Below are 21,707 nucleotides of genomic sequence, written 5' to 3'. Positions count from 1 at the left end.
AGAAAAACTTCCCTTCCCTATAAACTACAATAGTGACCTAAAGGAAGATGAGATAGGTAAATCCTGAGGGTAGCCTATTGGACAGTCATGAGCTCCTCTTATTGGTTTGGTTTATGGAAAAGTTCCTGCTCTTTTCATAAACTTACACTCTTAAAATAGATTTTCTGAGAAAATGAAACAGGTTCTGTTATAAACAGACCCTGATAAGGAAGAGCAGTAGAGCCAAAGAATGAAGCTGATGGCATTTTTCAATGAGACAATATAACTTGACTTGTTTGCTATAACAGTAAGGATGATGAGAGGTAGAGTTTTAAATAATTATGGTTCTCCTTCCAGACATCTTGCATATTTGATAGAGCTTTCATTTTTGATAAATGGGTTTTGATTTGTGGGGTTTTTTGGGGTTTTGTGTTTTTCATTTTTTATCTTTCAGGAAGGATTCATTGTTTCTTCCTTGTAGCCTAGTGTTTGGGCCTGGGTTTCTTGTATTATGCCATTTTTCTTCCTTTTAGTTTTTGGGTACTGGGGATTAAATCCAGAGATGTTTTGCCACTGAGCCACATCCCCATCCCTTTTTTATTTTTTGAGACAGGGTCTCAGTAAATTAAGTTGCTTAAGGTCTTGTTTAGTTGCTGAGGCTGGCCTTGAATTTGCAATCCTCCTGCCTCAAGCTCCCGAATCACTGGGATTACCACACCCAGCTATCAAAAGTTCTTTTATGCTTCACGCTTTGCTGACAAATAAAGACTCATATCTCTTATATGATCTCTGGTTTTCCCAGCTAAGAGTGGATTTTAAACAAGACCTCTTAAATGTCATGTTCCTTCAATTGCACTTTTCTTCTCTAATATATCCCACCTCTGGTTTCTTTAGTATTTGAGCAAGATAAAGATCCAGCAGATTGAGAAGGACCGAGGTGAATGGGATAGTCTGACCCCAGAAGCCCGCCGAGAGAAAGAGGCTGGCCTGCAGATGTTTGGGCAGTTGGCACGTTTTCATAACATAATGTCCAATGAAACAATTGGTACACTTGCCTTCCTAACATCAGGTAAGGACACACAAAAAATGGAGTCATCAAGATCTGCTTCACTTGGGGGATCAGCCCACTTGAAACTAAGAATGTGCACTCTGTGATAGTATCCTCTATATTTGAGAGGGAAACAGATCACTAGGAAAGCTTCAAAAAGAAGATCAATGCCAGCTGGGCAAAGTAGCACACGCCTCTAATCCCATCTATTCAGGAGTCTCAGGCACAAGAATCACAAGTTTAAGGCCAACTCAGTTGAGCAAGATCCTGCCTCACAATAAACAATGAAAAGGGCTGGGGATGTAGCTCAGCAATAGAGGGCTTGCCTAGCATGTATAAAGCCCCTGGTCCATCCCCAACACTGCAAAATAAATAATATCTCATGGTGCAAACACAAACTGAAAAACTATGAAGTCTTTGAAAATGGTGTAAATCAATGTTATTCTATAAAACTTTCTGTGATGGTGGAAATGATCTATAATTCTGGGCTGCCCAGGGCTACACATAGCAGCCACACATGACTGTTGAACACTTGAAATTTGGCTAATATGACTGAGGAGTTGAACTTTTAATCTCATTTTATTTTTTTATTTTTTTAGAGAATTTTTTAATATTTTTTAGTTTTTGGCGGACACAACATCTTTGTTTGTATGTGGTGCTGAGGATCGAACCCTGGCTGCACGCATGCCAGGCAAGCACACTACCGCTTGAGCCACATCCCCAGCCCTTAATTTCATTTTAATTGATTTAAATTGTAAAAGTGGCAATGGTTGTTCAGTGGTAGAGCACTTTCCTAGCACGCATGATGCATTAGGTATGATCCTCAGCACCACATTAAAAATAAACAAAAGTGATTGTGTCCACCTATAACTAAAAATAGATAAATCAATTGTAAAAGTACATGTGGCCAGTTGGTACCCTATTGCATAGTACAGGAACCTCTCTTTACTAAAATGGTAAGATATCTCTGTAATAGTTATTGAAAAAGGTTACAGAGGGCTGGGGCTATAGCTCAGTGGCAGAGCACTTGCCTAGCATGTGTGAGGCACTGGGTTTGATCCTATATATACAATATACATTATAATCATTTTTCTCTTAAAGATGTATGTTATGTGTATAAATATGGACAAATAAACTAGGATATCTAGCAAAATGATAACAGTATCTCTATGTGGTAGTTTTTGTTTTCTTTTTTGTTTTTGATTTTGGCTTACCTACTACTTTGTGTAGTGAAAACATATCACTTATGTAATTTAAAAAATAGTAGCCCTCACAGGTCTCCAAAGAGTAAACAAGACATAAGTAAAAGATTATTAAATGGATTGAGTTTTCAGAAACTCTTGACTTTTTTTCCAGAGATCAAATCACTTTTCGTGCATCCTTTTCTGGCTGAGCGCATCATCTCTATGCTGAACTACTTCCTGCAGCACCTGGTTGGGCCCAAGATGGGTGCCTTAAAAGTCAAGGACTTCAGCGAATTTGACTTCAAACCCCAGCAGCTTGTATCAGATATCTGCACTATCTACTTAAATCTTGGGTACCTGAGATTGCAATTGGGCAAGCAGAAGGGATGCTGATGTTTTGATAGTAGAAGGACTGGTTGCTATTGCATGGAAGTGGAAAAGGAATGGTTACTTCTAGTTGGTTGATGAAGGAATCTTTATATTATTAACTGAGACTTTATGATTCATGGGATATTGTTGAGGATTTTCAACATTCTGCCTTGATCTGTACTAAGATAAACTTTGCTAATTGTACGGTTGTTTGGGAAATAGTATTCCTTTATGACCATGGAATACCTGATAGATATCCTATCTAGAAAATTAGAAGTCTTTCTACATTAAAAGTATATTATACGGAGGCTGGGGTTGTTGCTCAGTAATAGAGCTCTTGCCTAGTAAGTGTGAGGCTCTGAGTTCGATCCTCAGCACCACATAAAAATAAATAAATAAATAAAGATATTGTGTCCATCTACAACTAAAAAAATATTTTTTTAAAAAAGTACATTATAGGGGTGGGGATGTGGCTCTGTGGTAGAGTGCTTGCCTTGAAAGCATGAGGCCCTGGATTCAATCCCCAGGACCACAAAAAAAAAAAAAAGTGCATTATAAGATAAGTGATGAGAATGATTGTTCCATTTGTTCCATGCCCATCTGTTATCTTCCCATCAACCTACCCTCTAATGTTCAGTTTCTTTCTAATGCCAACTTTCCAGGGATGAGGAGAATTTCTGTGCCACTGTGCCCAAGGATGGACGTTCCTATTCCCCAACTCTCTTTGCACAGACAGTTCGAGTCCTGAAGAAAATAAATAAGCCTGGGAATATGATTGTGGCTTTTAGTAATCTGGCAGAGAAAATCAAGGTGAGGAGAGAATTTGTTTCCTCATATGCTCAATAAAAATCACATTGTCACTGGCATGGGGCTAAACACCTATAAAACCAGCTACATAAGAAGCTGAGGCATAAAGATCACAAGTTCCAGGCCAGCCTTGGAATTTAGTGAGACCCTGCCTCAAAATAAAATAAAAAGGACTGAAGATGTGGCTTCATGGTAGAGCACTTGCCTAGATCATTTGAGGCCCTGAGTTTAATCTCTAGTACCATACATACACTCAAAAAAGATCACTTTGACAGGGACTGGGGTTGTACCTCAGTAACAGAGCACTTACCTAGCATGTGTGAGCCCTAGGTTCAGTTCTCAGCACTGTAACAAAATGTTGATTGCAAAAATCACATTGCCAACTCAACTATGCTTAATTTTGCCCTATTTCAGGGAGAAAAAAGTTTGCCTTGAGAAACTAGAAATAGGTGATTTTTCTTTGTCAGTCAGTAACCAGAGCTTCCATCTTCTTATTTTGCCCAGTATGTATTCAGTAGGCTGAGGCAGGAGGATCACACATTCAAAGCCAGCCTCAGCAACTTAGTGAGGCCCTGTCCCAAAAAAAATAATAATAAAATGGGTTAGGGATATGGCTTAGTGGTTAAGCCATACTGGGTTCAATCCCCAATACCAAAAATATATACATTTGTTGTATATATTTTTTATATAACTATATATATATATATATATAGTGTGTGTGTATAATATATTTTATAACAATATATAGTATATATATATTATACTTTTTTTTTTTTTCTTTTTTTTGGTACTGGGATTAAACTCGGGGGCACTTGACCACTGAGACAAATCCCAGCCCTGTTTTGTATTTCATTTAGAGACAGGGTCTCACTGAGTTGCTTAGCGCTTCAACGTTGCTAAGGCTGGCTTTGAACTAGAGATCCTCCTGCCTCAGCATCCCAAATTGCTGGAATGATAGGCATACACCACCATGCCTGGCTGTAACATATATTTATATATTTTTATATGTGTGTGCGTATGTGTGTGTGTATATATATATACACACACATTTATAACGTGTGTATATAACATATATACATATACATATACATGACATATATCCAAAAAATTACTCTTTTTTCACCTAAGAACAAGAACAGAAATTAAAGAAACAACTTCTAAAAGAAAAGAATATACATTTTTGGAAGCTTTTTATGAAAACTTCCCAGAGTTACTAGTAGACTTGAAAATTTAGAATGTTAATGCAGAAGAACATTTTAGGATGAAATTCAAGATGCATAGTTTTCAGTAACTGATTTTTGTCTTTCTCTGTTCTCTACATATGTAGTTGGTAGGTAACTTACACTGAAATAGGCATACATTTTAAAGATTAAACTACTGCATTGTATTCACTTAGTCCCTTTGGTTGGAATATGACAGCTCCTTCAGAAATGGTTAAGAAGGAAAAATGGTGCAGAAGTCTAATAGAAAAACCTTTCTTATTGAGTTGGGTATGGTGGAGCATGCTTATAATCTGAGTAACTTCAAAGACTGAGGCAGAAAGATGTCAAGTCTAGGCATCTTAGCAAGACCCTGTCTCAAACAGGGCTGAGAATGTAGCTTAGTGGTAGATCACCTTTGGATTCAATCCCCAGTACTAAAAAGAAAGGGAGGGAGGGAAAAAGAAAAGAAAATCAATATTCTTACTGATGTAAGTTTCTTTTTTATGGAGTTAGATTTCATTCTTGGCCTAGAGCTTAGCCAGATGAATCTCTAAGGATTTAGGTATAGGGATCAAATGTTTAAGCTACTTTTAAATTCCTGTTTCTGTTTATATCAAAATCCATAAATTGTTTTTCACACACAGGCTGCGTGACTAACTCAAAAAGTAACCCTCCTTCCCATCCCCTTTTGATTATGGCATTTATAATAGAACTGTTGCCAGAAAGATGTTGTATATGGTATAGTTCTTTTCCTGCTAATACTTATACCTGTTTCTAGTCATGACTGCCAGCAGGTGACCCAACTTGCAAGTTCGGAGTTGGGGTGCAATATTAAATTTGCTTCTGAAATATCTATTTTGGCTGGTTTAAAAAATAACAATAAAGGGGCTGGGGATGTGGCTGAAGCGGTAGCGCCTTCGCCTGGCATGCGTGCGGCCCGGGTTCGATCCTCAGTACCACATACAGACAAAGATGTTGTGTCCGCCGATAACTAAAAAATAAATATTAAAATTCTCTGTGTCTCTCTCTCTCTCTCTCTCTTAAAAAAAAAAATAACAATAAAGGTAAGAGCTCAGGCATGATGGTACATACCTTAAAACTAAGAATTTAAAACTAAGAACTGGGCATGGTGGCACACATCTTAATCCCAGTAACTCGGGAGACCACGGCAGGAGGATTACAAGTTTTGAGGCCAGCATGGGCAATTTAGCCAGACCCTATCTCAAAATTAAAAATAAAAAGGGCTAGGGATATGACTCAGTAGTAAAGCACCCTTAGGCTCAATCTTCAGTACCAAAAATAATAATAATTAAAAATAATAAAGCTAAGGTTTGTCATTGCTGTCAAGATTTATTAATGACCAAGATTAAGTTATAGCCTTTTAGGGGCTGGGGATGTGGCTCAAGTGGTAGCACGCTCGCCTGGCATGCGTACGGCCCGGGTTCGATCCTCAGCACCACATACAAAGAAAGTTATAGCCTTTTAGCATTATGAATTCAGCTGTACTGTGAACACACTTTAACTAACAGGTATTGTGTTCTCAGTCTCTTGCAGACCTCCAACAACAAGAAGAGGAGACCTATGCAGATGCCTGTGATGAGTTCCTGGATCCTATCATGAGCACACTGATGTCTGACCCTGTGGTGCTGCCATCTTCCAGAGTCACTGTGGATAGGTCCACCATTGCCAGACATTTGCTCAGGTAGGTCATTCCCAAAAGCAGCCCCAGAAGCAGAGCTTATTTAAATTATAAAAAGTAAAAAACACAGGGCCAGGGTTGTGGTTCAGTGGTAGAGCACTTGCCTAGAATGCATGAGGCACTGGGTTAGATCTCCAGTACCACATAAAAATAAACAAATAAAATAAAGGTATTGTGTTCAGCTACAACTTAAAAAAAATTTTTTTTAAATATAAAAGACAAAGGTTTTATTTTTTGCTTTAATTCAGATTTTATACTATATGAGTTAACTCTGTTTCTCTCTTTGAACCCCACCCATGGGGTAGCTATGAATTTTCCCCAGTTCACTTGCTATTTGGATAGTTGCCTCCTAATATCTATAGAAAAGACAGGAATAAAGATAAATGGTAGCTTATTTGCTACCAAACACCTCCTTTTTTTTTTTTTTTCTTTTTCTTTTTGAGACAGGGTCTCACCATTTCACCCAAACTGGCCTCAAGCAGGAGTTCTGCCCTGCCTTAGCCTCCTTAGTAGCTGGAACTACATGTATACTCCATTGTCCTGTCAACCCCTTAACTTTTTTAAGTATAGCATTAAATAGAAATGAATATTGAAAGACTATTCATGTTTTACAGTTACGTAAGTTGACCGAGATTTAAGGCAGTTTTTAAATATCAAAAAAATAACTGGGTACTGTGGCACACAACTCTAATTCCAGCTACTTAAGAAGTTGAGTGCTTGGGTTGTGGCTCAGTGGGTAGAGCACTCGCCTAGCACATGTGAGGCCCTGGGTTCGATCCTCAGCACCACACAAAAATAAATAAATAAAGATATTGTGTCTGACTAAAAAATAAATATTTTAAAAAAAAAAGAAGTTGAGACAAAAGATCACAAGTTTCAAGGCCAGCCTCAGCAACTTAGCAAGACCCTGTCTCAAAAATAAGATTTAAGAAAAAAGGACTGGGGATATATCTCAGAGACAGAATATTACTAAGTTCAATCCCAAATACCACTAAAAGAAAAAAATAATAATAAAATGAATTTTATGCTTCATGGTATTAGGTATTAAGCTTTCCCTGTATGCATGATGCTATAGAAGGTGGTATGTCTTTTCTAAAGTGTCAGTGAAAGTTTTATTGTGTAGTTATCTCAGAATATAAACAGAAGATATATTAGCCCTTAATGTATGTCATGAATCTTTTGTTTTTTTATTTTTTGCATCTGTCACTAAAACTACAAATAGTTAGCCGAGCATGGTAGTATGCATCTGTAGACCCAGCTGTTAGGGAAGTTAAGGCAAGAGGATCATTTGAGGCCAACCTAGGCAACAGTGAGACCCCATCTCCAAAAAGGAAAAAAAAAAAAAACTACAAATAGTGTTTTACATTGACATGAATGTATAGGGTCTCTGTCTTAGAGAAGCTAAAGTCTGGTGACAGATGCAAAAAAATAGCATTTTTTAAGCCACTGGAATCAAAAGTCATCTGAACAAGCAGTGTTGAGATAGTTTGTTAAAAAGAAAAGAGACAACTCCTGAATCATTCTTTTTCTCATCTCACTCTTTCTAATCCCCAGGTCAATATTTGACTCATAGTTGCAATGAATGGTTAGCTTCAGTCAAAGTCCAAGTAAGATGCTTTATTTTTGGCTTAGGATGCTAGAACTCATAAAAATAACCCCCTTTCTCTCTCTCTCTGTCCCAGTGACCAAACAGATCCTTTTAACCGCAGTCCCCTCACCATGGATCAGATCCGGCCAAACACTGAACTAAAAGAAAAAATCCAACGGTGGCTTGCAGAGAGGAAACAACAGCAAAAGGAGCAACTTGAATAAATACTGTGAACTAAGCAAACCAAAAACCAACCCCAGAGTGTAGATAAACAATTGGTTTCTTTTTTTTTTTTAGTTCTGTTCCTTTCCTTTTTTTTTTCTTTCCTCCTTTTCTTTTTTCTTTTTTTTTTTTTATCTTCTTTATTAAATTTTAGAACTGCTTTTGCTCAAATTATGATAATTAAGATTTCTGAGAATTTGTCAGTGCTCCCCTGGCTTGCAGGAAATTATACTTCTTATAATCACCCAGTGATTATAAATCACTAATTTTCAGCCTTTTTTCTCTATTCCTATTTTTCCTACCTTATTAGTTCAACTGCTAAAACTTCCCTCCACTTTACTATTTTTCTCCCCAAGTACTGCCCAGACATTTTTAGTGAGCAGTACTTTGTAAGTCTGCAGTGTCACGTATTTCAATGACAGTTGATATAACCAGAAAATCCTGCATTATCCTGCAAATTTACTAGTCCTCATGATCTGGACTTAAGCCCTTATACTTGTTATAGCTCTATGATGTTACAAAACAACATTTCACATAAAAGCAGATACCTTGATGTTCGTGTTGACTTTTGAATAAGATGATAGATTTTTTTTTAAAAGGAATCTTATGCAACTTCTGTTGATAGCTCTTAATTTTGTGTTATCTTGTAACTCAAGATATTATCACAAACACACACTCTCTCATGGGGTTGTCACCACCAAAACTTCAGCCCTGCAGCCTTTTTATGAGGATTAATGATTGGGCAAACTTGCATTTTAGACACTTAAGTCAAAAAATTATGGGGTGAAGGGATTAATAAACTATTAGACCTTTTTTCTCTTATAAAAATCTATTGTTGGGGCTGGGGATGTGGCTCAAGCCGTAGCGCGCTCGCCTGGTATGCGTGCGGCCTGGGTTCGATCCTCAGCACCACATACACACAAAGATGTTGTGTCCGCCGAAAATTAAACAATAAAAAAAAATTATTTAAAAAAAAAAAAAAAAAAAAAAAAAAATCTATTGTTACAAAGACTAGACCTGATTAGAAGTTAGGCAACAAATATTGTAAACATGAAAAACATCATATAAGACACTAATATCAACAGTATATCTCACACATACATACATATCATGTACTTTTTTATATTGGTATAATATAAATTGAGTGCCACTTTCTGTTGTCTCTTCCATAGTAAGATATATGCAGTGTGTGGCCATGTTTACTCAGATACTCATTCTAGACAGGTGAAATTCTGAGACTATAAAATGTATATATTTAATGTTTGTTTGGGCTTGTGGCCTGGCCTCTAAGAGCTGCTTCTAACATAGCCTTGGGTCATCAATTAATAAAGTAGGAATTTGAGCAAAACCTTGTCCACAAGCCATTTAGTATCCACTTAGCCCCAAGTAGTTAGTAAGTGGAAGTACCCCACTTTTACAAGTTGGGCCTGAGTTCCCTACTTAATTGTGTAGCTTAACATGCCGAGTGAGGGACATTCCCCTATGGATTGTCTTTATATTAGTATTCATCTAAGCCCAGAGATATCATAAGGGACAAGAAAAGTGATACAATTTAGAAATAGGGATCATTGCTTTCTTTAGAGGACATCGTTAACTACGGCCTCTTTCAAATATGATAGTAGTTTTACAATATTCTAGCACAAGTTGCTATAAGGAGTCCTTGATGTGTTTTTGATAATCAGCTGGAAAACTCAAATCAGATTGGGCCTACCACCCATGATAGAAAATAGACGTCTATTGCTGCACTTATAAATGAAAAGGGAATCTGGGACACCTGCAAAATGCCAGAATGTAAGATTAATTCATTGTGTTCCCCAGGCCTTAAGGTGTGGGTTGATAGGACTTATAAAGTCAGTTTCATTTCATATTTATTTTCCTTATTTTTTTTCTCTGAGAGTGACCTGTGTATAAAATAAACTTCTACGTATATGTACTTGCATTATCTTCCGAATCCAATCTAATAGGATGTTTTCATTTTAAGAAGGAGGAAAAAACAGTTTTGTAGAATAAAGAGGAAAATGGGCACAAAACCTCAGAAGGCAGCTGTTTGCAGAAGCTTTCTAGCTAACAACCTCTATGCTGCCTCCAGTATCTGTTTTGTACTTTGCCTTCAGATTGTACGCCTTTTCTGGCAAGCTTTTTTTTTTTTTTTTTTTTTTTGTAATATATAAAACTCTTTTCCTGAGCCTCTTTATGAATAGCTGTGGCACCATTAATGCTGCTGAATATCTTTAAACTTATCACAAAAGCAAGTGTGTAGCTTAAGGACACTATTGGTAAGGAACCAAGTGTCCTCTGTGCCTTCTTTCTTTCTGTGAAGTAACTTAGGATGTCAAAAAAATTGAGACATTAAATAAGTTATCATCTTGGTACAATATGGTGCATATATGCATTTGGATATGTAAGGAGGTGCTTTGTCCGGAACTCAGCAGCAGTTCTAAATCTTTAAGAGTAGATATGTGACATACATAGTTTTATGTGTTGGCTTTGCTGGAGTATGATAGGAAAATGAAGACTCTAATCAGCTCTGGTATTGCTCATAACTTACCAAGAGGCTAATACTTTGGAAAATTATTTAAATAGGTTTTATCAAGCAGTTTTTTTTTTTTTAGTATAGTTTTTAATATGTGAAAGCTGAAGGAAATTAGAGGTATTTTAATGGTGCAGGTGAAGGCACCTGTTGCTGTTTGGGATCACACCCTACAAAAGCTTCATGACTTTATTTGATGCTGGTTTCTAAGCAGCCACTGTTCGGGGTATAAGTCTACTGGGTGCCTTTACAAGCCAGAGGCTGATGCTGCACTGTTGTCATGCAAGGAAATAATGTACATGCTCTAACAGCAAAACAGGAAAGGAACCTAGAAACAAAATGAAGAGCAAAACATCAAAATGGTTGACTAAAGTAAAACTTGATCAACATAACTATTTTGAAACATTCCAGGAAGGTTACTTCTTGTCCTACTTGCCTGGGGGTGATTGTTCAAACTTGTATTTAATAAATGAACACCTGACTTACAACCTTTGTTGTCATTTTATTATAGTATTAAAAGCTAGTGGCAGTTTCAGAAATACCTCAAAAATCTAGAGGACTCTAACTTACGCTGTTTTTTGGTAGGTATTATCAATATCAAATAATTTGTGACCTAGCTGACCTAACCCAATTCATTAGGCCTCTGGGGGGACCCTGGAGTTACTTCAGAAGATGAGTCTCAAAACGTTTTTTTCCCAATTAGCCCCTGTTTGGCTCCATTTTCTTTAGCTGGCCTAAACCTCAGGTCTTTCATTTTAATCATTTTCCACCATGTTCTCCTTTATTGACCCCTTTTTGTTCTATAACCCATCCATACAAGACCTCAGCCTAGATTAATCCGGCTGTTCCCCTCAGCCCAGTATCCAAGAAAGAGACCACTGTTGGATCAAAACCAACCCAATTTTTTTAGAGTGATGTAACCACAAACTTGTGGTCTTGAACATTTCCTGACAAACCTTCTGTGTGTCCTTAACTTAAACCTCTTTCCTCAAATTCTCTCACCCTACCCATTACCAGATGACATTGCTCTCTATTTCCCTGAGAACAGAAGACTTCAGAGTCTCCACTTTCACGCTCTTCTCCCATCACCCCAATCGGTAGGAAAGGTCCCACTGTTCCCAGGCTAATTCCTCCACCACCTTTCCTGCCTCAGGGCTCTTGTGAATTCCCCTCCTCTGTGTTCGGTTTTCTTGAGTTCCACATCCCGCTTTGATTTTCTGACTTGTATTCCCTTAAAGCCACATTTCTTCACCCAATCACTCTGGCTTCTAGCCTGTTTTTGAAACGGCTAGTTAACGTCAAAGATTTTCATATTGCTAAGTTAACCTTTTCTTTATCTCTTAACCATTTCATCAGTTTCACTTTTGCTCATGTTTCGCCTGGATAACTTCTGTTCATCTCATCAAATATCATTTCTTTTTTATATATTTATTTTTTAGTTGTAGTTGGACACGATATCTTTATTCCATTCATTAATTTTTTTATTTAATGCGGTGCTGAAGATCAAACCCAGCGCCTCACGCATGCTAGGTAAGCACTCTACCGCTGAGCTACAACTCCAGCTCTTTATTCCAGTCATACTCAACTATGAAGTTTCAACCACCCCTCAAGGATCTCTAAGATCCACACCATGCCTATCTAATACTGATGTTTCCCCGCTTGGCGTTTACACTGCTACCTCTTCGTTTCTGAACTCTGCACTCCCTAGGTATTCATCGATCTCATTCCCGGTGAAGGTAATACCTAACACACCCACACTTTCGTTAAATTTCAGAAAAGCCGGCATATGGTCGCGGTGGCAGACGCCTGTAATCCCAGCGGCTTGGGAGGCTGAGGCAGGAGGATCTCAAGTTCAAAGCCAGCCTCAGCAATAGCGACGCACCAAGCAATTCAATGAGACCCTATCTCTAAATAAAATACAAAATAGGGCTGGGGATGTGGCTCGGTGGTCGAGTGCCCCTGAGTTCAATCCCAGGCACCAAAAAAAAAAAAAAAAAAAAAAAAAAAGCCTGACATAAAGGAGCCCTCAATCAAAGGGATTTTGTCCCTCCTATCTGCACTGCACTGCTCCTTGTGACTAGTTAAAGAACTGAGGAAATTGGATTCCAATCTAGATACAAGACATTGACATTAGAAAACATCAATTAAAGAGGGGCCAAGTCCATGGGCTGGGGTTGTGGCTCAGTGGTAGAGTGCTCGCCTAGCATGCACTGGGTTCAATCCTTAGCACCACATAAAATAATAATAATAATAATAAAGATATTATGTCTACCTAAAATGTTAAAAAGGGGGGGGGGCTGAGTCTAGTGATTTGGTTTGTAGTGTGCTCGGCACCCAACTTTTTGCACTTTTTGTTTGGCCTTGGACTCTCTCTGCCTCTAAAACAGTGTAGATCTAGGAGCATTTTAACGATGGCTTCCAGCCTTGACAACCTCAGAGAAGCTCCCAGAGCACCCTAAGCAAAACTGTGCGGGTCAGCGCCAAAAAAAAAAAAAAAAAAAGCACAGACGCATGCGCACTTCCTCACCTCCCCGGCCTTCCGGGCCTCCGCGAGTGGCTGCCCCGAGAAATGCCTCTTTCTCTGAGGAATCCCATTATTTCCTATTTATCCTCTAGTGTCGTCTTTTCAAATCCACTTCCTGTCCGCGGCTGAAAAAAATAAATTGTCTGACTAGATTCCTCAAAGGCGCTAGGACATCTAAGTATCTTGAGCCGGCGCGGAAAAGGGCGGCCTGACATTGGAAGTGGCACAGGGTCCTGCAGTGAGTCCTTCCGGGGGGTGACATTCAGCCGGCCTTTGGGGCAACGGACCTTCTGCCCTAGAACCATGGCCCAGTTCGTGCGTAACCTCGCGGAGAAGGCCCCGGCGCTAGTGAACGGTGAGCGCGGTGTGAGGCTGCCGAGGCCGGTACACGGGCTACGGGGAGGCCCAGAGGTCCCGAGGGGAAGAAGGGGGCTGTGGTGACCTGAGGGAGCTGCAGGAACCGGGGCGGGACGGCCTGGCGGTGCAGGGAGCGGGTGGGAGGATTGTGACCCTCTGACCCTCATCTCCTCTGCTCCTCATCTCCTCTGCTCTGCATCTTGGGTTCTCTTTACCACCTAGAAGGAGCTGAATTCTAACCACGACAGTGAAGAGGGGTAGGGGGAAGGAAGCCTTGAGTACCTCCCGGCCGGCGCCATTACGCCCCTTTAGATCCCCCAGAACAGGGAGGCAGAGGGGATGGCTCTGTTAGAGATAGGAAGGGGAAGGGCAGAAACTTGAGAAAGTACATAAATTTGACCTCATCGGGTAGTCTTGTTCTCATTGGAGAGTATTGAAAAGTCAGTAGAAATGTCGAAGCAGGGATGAGCTTTGAACGGTGCCTTTGCCTTCTGCCCTGCTTTAACCCAAGGGAATTGTAGGCGAAATTGGACTTTATGGATGAGTGTCCCCGTCCCAATAAGCATTGAAAGGTTTTCGTATAAATAATATAATCTTTGTTATTATAGCTTAACATTCATGGAATTTTTTTCAGTTCGAAGAACCTCACTGTAGCCCGCTATATACCAGAACAGTCCCGAATATTCACAGCCCTGAGTAATAGTCTGTTCTGTGGGTAAACCTTCAGTTGTTTTCTGTAAGTTCTTCATTTTATTCGTAGAGTGAGATGAGCTAAATTGACGTTTCTTCATTAGTTGTGGTATATTGTAGTAAGTGGTTGAAGATCAAATTGCTAAATAGTTTTTATTCAAATTTAATCAAAATTGAATTGTGGCCAGAAAGCAGAATTCTGAAAAATACGTGCAATGTTTTTAAGCCTATTATGCTGTCTGATTTTCTTATTCATTCTCTCTTCACTTCATCACCAATGAGTCAATGAAAATCTTGCAGTGCCCAATAGTATATACTTGATTCTCTCTTCCTACAGTCTGTGTTCCCCACAGTCTATTGGTGAGACACGTTATACATTTTCCCATTTTATTTGCATTTTTTATATTACTGAGATCCTTGAATTATCTGTTTAAAAAGCTCTATACTTTTGTGTAAATAAAAAGAAAAATGCTTCAATCTTTGGACTTTGTGGATAATATAAGGCAAAACTTTTAATAATTTCAAATGGATTTTTTTCCTAGTGGCTTTCACATATTGGGAAATGAACTCGTTTCTGTGATAAAATTCAAAAGGAAAAGTATTAACAAAATAAATTTTTGTTATGAAATATATAATCCCTACTGGGCATGGTGTGCACGCCTGTAATCCCAGCAACTTGGAGGCTGAGGCTGGAGAATCACAAGGTTGAGGCCAGCTTTGGCAACTTACGAAGACCCTATATAACTCAGTGATAGAGTGCCCTGGGTTCAATCCCCAGTATCACAAAAGAAAAAGAAGTGTGTGTGTATGTGTGTGTGTGTGTGTGTGTGTGTTGTGTAAATCCTTTTCCTCTGTTATTGTGAACAATTGAAAGATAACTTCTTATTCTTCCAAAAGTACTCAGAAAGGAAGAATTCACTAGGCTCTGAATGTTGAAATGGAAATGTATCTTGCTTTATAGAATAGGCCTGTGTGTTAAATGTAATTCCAGGATCTAATTTAGGATATCACATTTAGTTGTTATGTCTTCCTAATCTCCTCTGATTTGTGACATTTCCAATTTTTTCCTCATCTTTCAAAAAACTTTGACTGTCTTGAGATGTCTGTCTATGTATCCTGAAGAATATCCCTCAATCTGGATTTATCTGCTGTTTCTCTCATGATTAGTCTGGAACTATGGATTTTGAGAAAGAATACCACAGAGATGAGATACCCTCAATCTATAGAAAGGTGTATTTATATAATATCACTTGTAATAGCTTTTATTCCTTGGTTTAGGTAGCATTTCATATATTCCTCCCCTGTAGAGTTATTATTTTCCCTTTCTATATCTTTGGGGTTTCCTGTGGTGGTAGTGGTTTTTTGTTTGTTTTTCAGTACTGGGAATTGAGCCCAGGGTTGTCTCCCCAGAGCTTCATCCCCAACCCTTTTTACTTTTTAATTTGAAGCAGGTCTCACTAAGTAGTCCAGGCTGGCTTTGAACTTGTGATCCAGGTCCTGCTTCAGCCTCCTGAGTATCATGTGCTACCTCATGCCTGGCACTAACTCCTACCTGATGTTTAGAAGCAAGTAACTATGTCTGGCCCCTGGGGTAGGAGGGTTTGCAGCCAGAAACCAGGGTGGTTGGATGGTCCATTTCCTGTAGGGGGGAATATCTGCAAATATTAAATGGAATTCTTCTATAAGAAAGATTTGTCTCTTCTTCGTTTATTTACTCAGTCACTTACTGTATTGGCTCATTTACATTTATTTCACACTTTGCCTATCCAATATTCTTTATTTTTTGCTCAAATTGGCCATTGAGAACTGTTTTAAGTTGGCATTTCTGTTCCTTTGATGTGCCCCCTTACTTTCTGAAGTTTCCAGTCTTTCCTCATCTTTCATGATCTTGACCCTGTTGGGGTGTCTATCTCTGTATCCTGAAGAATATCCCTCAGGATTTATCTGGTGTTTCAGACTCATCTTGGTTTTTTTTCTTGCTCAGCCTTAGTATTGGCCATTTCTCCAAGGAGCACTAGTTTTTTGTTTTGTTTTGTTGATAATGGAATTTAGAAACTAAGATTTGGTGTTGAGTTTGTTCCTTGCTACTAGACTATTAGCTTCTAGGGGCTGTCAGTGGACAAAGATACGTATACAAATCCATACGGGGCATGCATACCACCCATGTATTAAGGTGAACATGAGTTCACGTGGATGTTTGCAACTGTAATCCAGTAGCATGAGTTTTGATTTTGTTTATTTTGTGCTGGGGCTTGAACCCAGGACCTTACACATGCTGAGCACATGATGCTCTACCTCTGTATGCCACCAGCCCAAAATAACCTCTCAACTTTTTTTTTTTTTAACAGAGAAGATTTATTTATTTTTTTAAGAGAGAGAGAGAGAGAGAATCTTTAATATTTATTTTTTAGTTTTTGGCAGACACAACATCTTTGTTTGTATGTAGTGCTGAGGATCGAACCCGGGCCGCAAGCATGCCAGATGAGCGCGCTACTGCTTGAGTCACATCCCCAGCCCATAACCTCTCAACTTTATTGTGTTTTTTACTTTTTGTTTTCTTATATGAGATGGGATCTCACTTTGTTGCCTACCCTTGCTCTGAACTCTTGGGTTCAAGCAGCCCTCCTATCTCAGCCTCCAGAGTAGCTGGGACTACAGGCACACCTTACTGCCCCTGGCTATTCTTATTTCTTTTCTTGCTTATCACTGAGAAATCTGGTTCATACTATCCATCATTCATTTACTTATGTTTTGTTCATCCCTTGTATATTAACTTGTGCTCCTAAGAAACATTTACCAACTCAAATAGTATTTTATGTACAGTGTACTCCTCTTTTTGAAGAGAGGGATTTGCAGTGCTGGGATCAAACCCAGGGAATCATACATGCTAAACAAAGGGCTCTACCACTGAGCTGCATCCCCAGCCCCCAGTTATTTGGGTTTGTTTGGGTTTTTTGTTGTTGTTGTTGTTGTTGTTGTTTTTAAAGGACAAATATCTGTGTTGAAGGTAAGTTTAAAGATGGTTTGTTGACTATTTCATAAGACATTGTACTTTTTAATTGTCCCATTTGGTAGGTATTGGCAGTTCTCTTTAGAATAGTCTCTTAGTGTTTCATGTCTACCTAGTGTTACTACCTGGCCCCAAGCACAGGATAAGTAAGATGGTGATTCTTATTTTTTTTTCCTCTCTTTGGTACCAAGTATTGAACCCAAGGGTGCTTAAGCACTGTCTACATCTCCAGCCCTTTTGAGACAAGGTCTCATTGAGTTGCAGAAGCTGGCTTTAAACTTGTGATCCTCCTGCCTCAGCCTCCAAAACCGTTAGCATTACAGGTGTGTACCACTGCATCCAGCAGGGAGATAGTGATTCTAAGAATAGTAAAATATCCTGGGCCAGGGTTGTGGCTTAGTGGTAGAGTGCTTGCCTAACATGCATGAGGCACTGGGGGTTTGAACCCTGGCACTTCATAAAAAAAATAAAATAAATAAAATAAAGGTATTGTGTCCATCTACAGTTAAGGGGGAAAATAGTAAAATACTCAAATACAGGCATTTAATAGAAAAAACTCCAACAACCTTGGGTAACCCATCTTTAAATAATAGACATTTGGGGGCTGGGGTTGTGGCTCAGTGGTAGAGCATTTGCCTAGCATGTGCGAGGCCCTGGGTTCAATCCTCAGCACCACATTAAAAAAATAAATAAAATTAAGGTATTGTGTCCAACGAAAACTAAAAAAATAAATTAAAAAAAATAATAATGATAGACATTTTATGAATGTTCATGGATTTGTGTTTTGGTTTTTGTTTGTTTTTGTTTTGCACTGGGGCTCAAACCCAGGCTTCATGCAAGCACTCTTTGAGCTTACCTCCAACTTCTTGCTATTTTTATGTTCCTCTTATGATTTTATTATTTTATTTATTCATACTGAGAACCCAGGTGCGTTTTACAGTTGAACTATATCCCAGGCCCTTTTTATTTTGAGACAGGGTTTGGCTAAATTGCTAAAATCTCACTAAGTTTCTAAGGCTGGCCTTGAACTTGTGATCCTTCTACTTCATCTCTCAAGTTGCTGGAGTTATAGGCATGCATCACCCACATCTGGCTTGATTTTTTTTTTTTTTTCCTCCACCTTGCTGAAGTCACTAGTCTCACATCTTCCCAGTTTATTAAGTGTCTATTTTCTTGCCAGGCATGGTGGTGCACTCCTATAATCCCAGTGACTCAGGAGACTGAGGCAGGAAGACCACCAGTTCAAAGCCAGCCTCATCAATTTATCAAGGCCCTAAGCAACTTAAATCCTGTCTCATAATAAAGGGCTGGGGATATGGCTCAGTGGTAAAGTGCCCTTGGGTTCAATCCCTGGTATCAAATTAAAAAAAAAAAAAAATCTCTCTTCTTGAAATATTAATGCCTTGAAGAATTTGAGCTTAGTAATAGAGTCTAGTTTGGGCTGCTTTTAACAATACATGTAGGTTTTACTTTTATTAAAGGGAACAGCTGTGCCTTTGTTAGAGAAAGATTTAATCCAGCACATATTGATGAGGATACCAAAAATGGATACTAATTGGTATAATTCTGTCTAGATTTGTAGCCAATATTATGATAAATTTTAATCTTGTTCTTAAGGGTGCCATTCTGTGTAGGTCCTTCCTCCCCCCATTCCCCTTCTGGACCTCTTCCCTTGATTTTCTGATCTCTCTACCAATAAAATATGAATAAATTTCTGCTGTTTTCTTCTGTTTGAATACAAATGCTGGTACCTTTACAGTTAATTAGATTTGCCATTCATAAGTGAAGTAGCATACTAGCTGGCCACTAGTGAAATCCCAGCATAATTGAATGTGCTTATAGTTTCCTGCCTGATTGAACTTCCCTGTGACACAGGTGTTCTGCATCTTTAAAAGCCTCTTGTTACCAAGGAGCAGCTTTGACTTTTCACACCGGGTGCACATTTGGTACAAGCAGTGAATGAATGTGATGCATGAATAAATATTTGTGTCCAACCCACACATCTGCTTCTTTCGGTCTCTAGTGAGTTCATCCTGGTTTTTTTGTTTTGTTTTGTTTTGTTTTCCAGCTGCTGTGACTTACTCCAAGCCTCGATTGGCCACATTTTGGCATTATGCCAAGGTTGAGCTCGTTCCTCCAACCCCTGCTGAGATCCCTACAGCTATTCAGAGCCTGAAAAAAATAGTCAATAGTGCTCAAACTGGTAGCTTCAAACAGCTTACAGTTAAGGTAACTATGGGCTAAGTGAAAACGTATGTACATAACAGCAAATGTCTTCCCTTGGGATTTTTCTGATTGTTTTGATTAATATGTGTGTTTTCAATGAGACTGAATCCAACATAATGAGAGATAGTCTCTTTTTTTTTTTTTTTTGACTGCCAAGGAAGATATTTACTTTTCTAATTTTGTCATCTACATAGAAATAATTGGCTATTTTATTTCTTGGTTTTCCTAATAGTCTTATAACAGAAAAGTAAGCATTTTTTTAAAACTGGAAAACATCTTCCTTTCCAATTTTGGTTACTATACTAAATGATTGCTTACTTCCTGGTTTATACTTTTTTATTCATCTTTAGTCCTGGAATTGTCCCCAATTCGGCCACAATATCTCTTAAACTATATTAGTCAGCAAGCTAACCAAATCTGGGTTATCATATTAACATGAATATTAAATATCATAAAAATTAGAACTTAAATTTTATGTTTACTTAAATTTGCCATTCATAAGTCAAGTGAGCACAGGGTATAAAAAGCCTAAACAATAGTTATTGACTTTAGAATCTACATCCTGGAAGATATGGTTATTTATCAGAAGATTCTAATAACCTCTGGTCTAATTTTGTAGGGGAAAACTCATTTCTAGAAGTACTAAAAGGAAAAGGCTCAATTTTGTTATATAAAGGTATTTTTTTCAACCAGTTTCAAGGTCCATATTTGTACTTGTATGAAACATTGCTTTCTGGAACCATATGTATATATATTTTTTAGGGCAATAAAATGTTGATTTGTGAAACTGAGTACTGAATATTTCGAGTTAAACCAAATAATATGTGAATAAAAAGGAAATACAAATGGGAAAACAGTCCTTCATCTTTAAGCAGATTATCTTCAGCCAGGCAGAAATGTCTTTTCAGAGATTTGGCCTTCCTTTAGCCATCCTTTCATATCAATGCCCTATCTAAATGTGTCAGCTATTTCTGGATGTGGGTCGTTTTAGGGCCCATGAAGTGTCTCATAAACTAATAATGAAAGGGTTAAGTCAGTTCAGGTCTTTAAAGAATGCTTTGAAAGAATTTATAAGCTCTGGACTACTTAACTTACAAAATTTGAAAGTTCAGGGGTCCTCAGCAGTTAAGCAAAGTTAACATTATTAACTCTTGGCTTTGACTAAATTGCCCTCTAGTTTGAATAGTGTCCTTATATTCTATGTCACTTAGTCCTAGAAAATAATAGTCTTAAATATATAAAGAAAGGAAGGTACCTTAAAATTGGTGCTACTTTTTGGGTGAGGCTGTAGCTCAGTGGCAGAATGCTTGCCTAGCACATGTGAGGCACTGGGTTCATTCCTTAGCACCACATAAACAAATAAACAAAGGCATGCTGTCCATCTACAACTGCAAAAAAAAATTTTTGTACTACCTTTTTTTTTTCCAGGAAGCTGTGCTGAATGGTTTGGTGGCTACTGAAGTATGGATGTGGTTTTATATCGGAGAGATCATAGGCAAGCGTGGCATTGTTGGCTATAACGTTTGAAGACCTATCTTTAACATCTGATTATATTTGATTTATCATTTGAGTTTTCTTGGACCATATATGATCAGATTGCTATCTGAATAAAGATGTATCAGAATAAGATGTATCAGATATCAGTGTTTTTTCTGTCAAGTACTGTATAAAAGGTCATAGGTTTTTGTTGTTGTTTTGGGGGTTTGGGTTTGGGGGTTTTTTTGTCAAGGGAGTGGTACTGGTCATTGAACCCAGGAGGCACCCTACCACTGAGCTATATCCCCAATCCTTTTTATTTTTTGAACCAGGATTTTGCTAAATTTCTGAAGCTGACCTCAAACTTGTAATCCTCCTACCTCAACCTCCTGAGTCACTGGGATTACAGGTCTGAACCACTGTTACCCAGGACAGTTTTTCTTGATATTAAGTTTGATTGTTTAGGGGATATATTAATATAGCTCTAAATGCATGTCTAGGAGACTGGAGTTGTAGCTCTGTGGTAGAGCACTTGCCTAACACATGTGAGGCACTGGGTTTGGTTCTCAGCACCACACAAAAATGAATACAGGTATTGTGTTCATCTACAACTAAAAAATATAATAATAAATGCATGTCTGTTTATCCTGAAACTGGAAAATATGTCACTATACCAACCTGGTAGGTGAATATATGAGGATAATGTTTTTATAATATTTAAAATTGGTCACAGTGGCACACACCTCTAATCCCAGCAGTCTGGGAGGCTGAGGCAGGAGGATCACACGTTTGAGAC

At 38.4% G+C, this 21,707-nt stretch overlaps 2 protein-coding genes across 3 annotated transcripts in view; both read left to right on the top strand.

Moving 5' to 3' along the window:
• Positions 1 to 11,116, top strand: part of Ube4a (ubiquitination factor E4A) — a 34,344-nt gene extending 23,228 nt beyond the window's left edge. For both annotated transcript variants that reach the window (XM_046438633.2, XM_046438634.2), the window contains exons 16-20: positions 874 to 1,048; positions 2,384 to 2,564; positions 3,243 to 3,390; positions 6,134 to 6,291; positions 7,971 to 11,116. In XM_046438633.2, coding sequence (XP_046294589.1) covers positions 874 to 1,048; positions 2,384 to 2,564; positions 3,243 to 3,390; positions 6,134 to 6,291; positions 7,971 to 8,100 — 792 coding nt within the window. In that variant the 3' untranslated portion in view covers positions 8,101 to 11,116. The remainder of the gene's footprint in view (positions 1 to 873; positions 1,049 to 2,383; positions 2,565 to 3,242; positions 3,391 to 6,133; positions 6,292 to 7,970) is intronic.
• A 2,149-nt stretch (positions 11,117 to 13,265) lies between these two features.
• Positions 13,266 to 21,068, top strand: Atp5mg (ATP synthase membrane subunit g). The gene is made up of 3 exons (XM_046438656.2): positions 13,266 to 13,507; positions 19,278 to 19,438; positions 20,864 to 21,068. Exons 1-3 carry the CDS (start codon positions 13,456 to 13,458, stop codon positions 20,960 to 20,962), a joined length of 312 nt encoding a protein of 103 aa, XP_046294612.1. The 5' UTR covers positions 13,266 to 13,455; the 3' UTR covers positions 20,963 to 21,068.
• The last annotated feature ends 639 nt before the right edge of the window (positions 21,069 to 21,707 follow it).

Source organism: Marmota monax, unplaced genomic scaffold (genome assembly GCF_021218885.2).
Source record: "Marmota monax isolate L192 unplaced genomic scaffold, Marmota_monax_Labrador192_F-V1.1 WCK01_AAM20220418_F8-fsc00081, whole genome shotgun sequence".
NCBI classification, from domain to species: Eukaryota; Metazoa; Chordata; class Mammalia; order Rodentia; family Sciuridae; genus Marmota; species Marmota monax.
This window is presented reverse-complemented; position numbering and strand designations above follow the sequence as displayed.

Bases quoted from the DNA above. Each gene is read 5' to 3' on its own strand.
- Atp5mg (XM_046438656.2), top strand. From the start codon at position 13,456: ATGGCCCAGTTCGTGCGTAACCTCGCGGAGAAGGCCCCGGCGCTAGTG. The intron at 13,508-19,277 runs GTGAGCGCGGTG...TTTGTTTTCCAG, and splicing joins GGCCCCGGCGCTAGTGAACG to CTGCTGTGACTTACTCCAAG. The intron at 19,439-20,863 runs GTAACTATGGGC...TTTTTTTTCCAG, and splicing joins TCAAACAGCTTACAGTTAAG to GAAGCTGTGCTGAATGGTTT.